Genomic DNA, 5477 nt, shown 5'->3' with positions numbered 1-5477 from the left:
ATCTTTTATATCACCATGAGTTATGGTGTTATTGGCCCATTAGCCCGATTTCTCTTTCAGTTGTAAATTGTTGCTATTAGCATATGTTGTTTCTTTCTTTTATAAATATGGATACTGTACACTTCCTGTCTGAAGAGTTTAACAGTATACATTTATTTATTCATAATTATAAACCAAAATACTTTATAAGTGTCAAAATTACGCATAAATTACCACAAATATAAGGCCAGAACTATGCCTTACTGTTTGTCAGGCGCTTTATACTCAACTTCTGTGTTGAGAATAAAATAGACTCTGCTTACAAAATTCTGGTAAGCATTTGAATAATAAAAGTACAATTATTTTACGCAATTCCGAATACCATGTGTCAGTATTACTACATCTTAAGCTCAGACTACATGAGACTGCAATTACTGTAAAATTATACGCAAAAAATAACTAAACTATCAGTTCTTACAATCAAGTAAATAAAAGTAAAGAGACAGTTTATGTAACTGTTAGTTTGCACCGCAACTTATCAATACCAGTTCTATTTACGATGAGCTTCCTCATCAGGTACAAGCTTCGTCGACTTACTTCTTTTCTGCTGATATTTGGCAAATGAATACCACACACCGCCAGCTGTATTGATAACCAATCCAGACACATTCAAAGCATGGACTTGAACGCCACCCAGTAAGAAGAAACCAAGGGTCTGAAGAAGGAAAAATCAACGGGTTTAATCCTTGCAGTTAAAACTAGAAACAAATGAACATAAAGGGTATGCAAGCAAATTCAACTACAAAAGGAAAAAGATGGATAGATAATGTATATATGTATGAACGCGGCCTGCTGTGACAGTTTTTCTATGGCAAACACAGAATCACTCCCAGCTTACCGTGGAAACAACCCCTTTGAGAACGCCAACAATAGTTGTAGTTAAGGCTGAATTAACAATTGTACACAAGAACATCGTGAAGTTGAGAACAATGCCCATCACCAATGAAAGAATAAGAACCATCAAAAATGAAAAAGAATAACTCTGCAAAGGAAAACAAAATATTAGCTTTGGCGTCAATTTATCAATAATAAAACATGGTACAGGTTTGTCATCTAATTAGATACTGCAGATTTTTAGCTTTTCCAAAATATGTTGCAAGCTATGACTCCAGTTGTCGACCATCAAAACGACTTTTTTATGATCCTTCCACAAAATGATTACTAATTTAATTTAGGAGAATTGAAGGAAGTGAAACAAGTAATCTATTGATTTAATTTACAACTGTAGAATATCTGGTAAATAAAAGGACAATTGTTTAATGGAAGAAAAAAACGGGCCCAGATCCTGCCAAAATCAAAAGTTGCAGCTTTGTCTTGTTTTCCACCATACAACAAGTGATCTTAACCTCACACCCCCGTGTTCTTTTTCTAGTTAACATACCCGATCCTAAGAAACTCAAAAATCACATGCCCAATGGACCATTACATAGAAAATTTGCTCAAAACTACAGAGCGGACAATATCAATAAGAGGAAGGAAATATTAGTGCATATATAATTTCTTTCTATTTGTCCAACAACATAGAAAAACTATCATAAGCAAATGAGCATATCTGCTGTTTGGGATTAACTATAGCTATCACCGAGGCATTTACCAGTTCCTTGTGAAATAATTGAATTTATTTTATTGTTCCATGTGAAATAATTGAATTTTATTTGATTGTATACATAAACAGATAAATGTCCAAATATTCAATTCATTCTAGCATAATCATGAATCAATCCAAATACCAAGAACCAGATTAACATTCTGACCTGTGCAAATAATAAAGATAAAGACTTTGGGAATTCCCCAGTGGCTATGATGAGAAACATCAAAAATGGAAGAGATAAAAAACTGTTATAGAACATGATTTCCAAGGATGAAAGTCCATCCTCAGCACCAGATCTTTCCACCAGCACAAGGTACATGGTCTGCATATATGAGTAAGCAGCACTATGAACAAACAGTGCAAAGTTACAGCGTCGATTCAATCATAAAATTATGATTTAAGAACTAAGATATGTGAGCATATCACCTGGAAAAAAACGGAAACAAAAGCCATGCTATACCCAAAAAGGTCAAAGGAAAAATCTCCGAGGGCAGCAATGAGAACTCCAGCAGCAATCAATATAACTGAAAGAGCCACCTTAAATTTGAAAGAAAATAGACATATTAACATATATCATCTAAAGAGAAGAAAAGAGCAAAATGCCACCAATCATTATAAATCGCACCCTAGGCTATATACACTTCAACGTTACATCCAGTTCATTGTTTACAAGGTACCATATCCAATTTTAGAGTCCACCACTGATCAGTATTTCGACAAGAAGATCATAGTTTATTCTTGTTTGCTGCAATATCTAATTTTTAACATCGTTTAAATTCCATTACCAATGATTCGTCCCCCTTTCTAAATTCCACAATTTATTTTCTGAAAAACCTCCTTGTTGCAACTAAGTTCATCCAATAAATTTCACAGTCTCTAATTCTCGTATATATAAAACTATTTTGATAAGGTGGACAGAATGAATAAAACCTCAAATAACAGCCAATACCTGAGATGTAGGTCTCCCCTTTCCCGAGAAGTACCCAGCAATAAGTACAGCAAGTGGCGTAAGCCTCTTGATCGCAATATACATTGGGATATTGACTCCTTTCAAACTGGCCAAAGCAAAAGCAACATTGGCATTATAGAAAATTGAAAGCGGGAGAAGTCGCTTGGCCGTTGTCATTTCCAGTCCTCTCGCCTTTGTGAATCCCGCACGTCTACCAACATGAATAAGCAAAGAAGTAGCCAATTGCTGAAAAATACAAATGTTGTCACTATCAAGAAGAAAGAGAAAAACCAAAGGGTCGAAAATCTGTTATCTTATCATCGGCAAAGGCAGTAGTAATACCTGCAAAGTGAGAAGAGTCATTGAATATGCATACTGCATAAGAACAGCCTTGTTGATAAAAACCATGGCCATGGAGGCAAACCCATATGCCACAGCCGCGAACAAACTACTTGCAAACAAAATCTCAGTCATGGAAGCTATTATGACCCTTCAATAATTAAAATTTCTAAGAGCAAGATTTAGCGACGAATCTCAATGAAGAACCAGTCATTGAAAAGGTGAATTGCGAAATAATGAGGAAAAAGAGAAGCAAGTGGAAAACCTTGAGAAGGAGCTGGTTTCTGCATCGGCGCGGATCTCCATGAGTGATTAATGGCGAGAACGAGATCCAATAAGTCAAAGATTAAGAAAAAAAATTGATAATTAAATATAGAATTAGGCGTGTAGATGAAATAATTAATGAGAAGGGAGAAATTTAGTTGGAAAAAGCGAAAGGATAAAGGAATGAGAATAGTAAAAAGAAAAGAAAGGGACAAAGGAAGAGAAGAGTGACACAGCTGGCGCAGTGTGGCGTTTCATTCTCGAGTCGATTCTTCGAAGATGGCATGCACCAAACTTCGCCATCTCATTTCGATTGCCGCCATAGCTTTCACTCTCACCTATTTCGATCAGTTATTCATATGTAAAAATAAATAAAAATAACTTTATTCAATAATCAAATAATTGCACCTTGTGATAATAAGTTTCAATAAATTAAAAATCTACTGATTTAAAAATGATTTTTAATTATTTCAATTGATTTAATACTCTAGTGTGGTCTAAATACAACATTTAATTAACTATAATTATAACGTTTGACATAATGTACGTGGAAAATTGAGTTTGTGTAATAAATATAAATCTCAATATAAATACCATTTCATAATATCACATTATTTAATTATGAAAAATGTTTTTTTTAATAATTTTTTTTATAACTTTTTTTTTTATAAATGATAATTTGTGATTGATCATTTTCAAATATACAAACCAATACAATAATAACACATAATAGGTTGTTAACATCTCGTTATCCTTTAATTATATACAGAGAATCTTATATTACTTATGTATTTGATAATAATTAATTTGAAAATCTTGTATCAAAATGATTATTTATATTATATATTATTAAAACAAACATATATTTAAACCTTTTAGCATAAAGATGCCTTGTATGATACATCATTTAAATGTCATTTCTTCTGTAAGGATGTCAATTTGTTAATCTTGTAGTAACATAGAGTTTAAAACAAATTTTAATTTCCTCCTAATGTGTATAATTTATCTTATAAATGGGGAACTAAAATGAGCTTGAGAATGATCTAAATGAAATGCATGATAATAAACCTAATTACAACTACCTAAATTAAAGCAAATACGCTTGTACGAGAGAAAACCTAATTGTGCATAACAAAGTTAGTTGTCCAAATGCAAATGCAAACAAGTATAAAATTATCTTAATCAACTATTGAATAAATAATTTAACAAGAGAAATGATAGAATTAAAATTCTAACAAAACTTGTAAAACTAAACTAACATAATTAACTAACCTAACTAGCAAGAACTGAAAATAAAATTATAAACCTAAAATTGAATTCACAAACATGATTTTAACGTAGAAACAAATGCAAAACATAAATTAAAAGTTTAATCAAGCATCATAAACCAAATTTTTTTATTCAAAACTAAGTTATAACCAGTGGTGTGAAAATTATTTAGAATAATTATCTAATCTGTAAAATAGGAAAATTTGTGGCATATCTGGAATTAAATGCTTGTTGGAGTAAATTTCAAATGCTAAAAATGTAATGTGAATGGTAAAAACATAATTAAATGTGAGCGTCAAAATATATATAATATTTAGAACTATAAAAATTAAGAAAGCATGTAAGGATTAAGTAAAACCATCTACATCAGAAAACACTTCCTCTTGATGTTTATGTGATTCTACTTTTGACTGCCAAATAACATTTTTTATTTCAGGTGTATGGTCTATGTATTGATTTAAAAGAAAAAACCTCAAAAACTATATTCTTACATTCAAATTAGAGATAACTGGACCAACAATGCAATGCAAAAAAATAAACTAAATTGAATAATTGTGAAAAATATTATGGACCAAAAAAAAAAACAAAGATAACAAATTAATTGGTTTAATGTTTAGTTAGGTCATTTTTTTTACCAGAATCTTAAATAGGTCTTTTTCTTATTCGTTTTCTCAATTGAATTTTTATTTTTGAAAAATTAAAACAAATAGATATTTGTCATCAAATTGGACTAACGACGTTAGAATTATGTTGACCTGGATGTTGATGTTAATTTTTAATGATGTGGCAAATTTTTAGATAATTTTAGTTGAGTCTTGCATGATTTTTTTGTTTTTTTTTTAAATTAAAAAAAATAAGATAAATTAATTGAACTTGATTGTCTTTTAGAATTAGGGTTTTCACCGGTCACCATCTTCCTCCCTCAATCCTTTTGTTCACCAGGCACCATTAACATCGTTCAACCACCATTTTCATCACTCTCACAACCATAACTGCATTGTTTCTGAAAGTTAGGGATTTTGTTTG

General features: G+C 31.3%; 1 protein-coding gene across 3 annotated transcripts; it reads right to left on the bottom strand.

The window, feature by feature from the left end:
- Window positions 1-298: 298 nt before the first annotated feature.
- On the bottom strand, window positions 299-3507 carry LOC124838131 (UDP-galactose/UDP-glucose transporter 7-like). Of its 3 annotated transcripts, XM_088111516.1 has the most exons (8): window positions 3335-3507; window positions 3184-3208; window positions 2922-3027; window positions 2580-2825; window positions 2057-2167; window positions 1794-1952; window positions 878-1021; window positions 299-694 (listed from the first exon to the last, which is right to left on the bottom strand). In XM_088111516.1, exons 1-8 carry the CDS (start codon window positions 3483-3485, stop codon window positions 530-532), a joined length of 1107 nt encoding a protein of 368 aa, XP_087967642.1. In that variant the 5' UTR covers window positions 3486-3507; the 3' UTR covers window positions 299-529. The 3 variants fall into 3 exon arrangements, with proteins under 3 accessions (XP_087967642.1, XP_087967640.1, XP_087967641.1); XM_088111514.1 differs by having other exon boundaries at window positions 2922-3069; window positions 3184-3366; XM_088111515.1 differs by having other exon boundaries at window positions 3184-3365.
- Between the last annotated feature and the right edge of the window lie 1970 nt (window positions 3508-5477).

Source organism: Vigna umbellata, chromosome 4 (genome assembly GCF_029865625.1).
Source record: "Vigna umbellata cultivar VRB3 chromosome 4, Vumbellata_1.0, whole genome shotgun sequence".
NCBI classification, from domain to species: Eukaryota; Viridiplantae; Streptophyta; class Magnoliopsida; order Fabales; family Fabaceae; genus Vigna; species Vigna umbellata.
The sequence above is the reverse complement of the archived record's forward strand: the minus strand, read 5'-3'. Positions and strand labels throughout refer to the sequence as shown.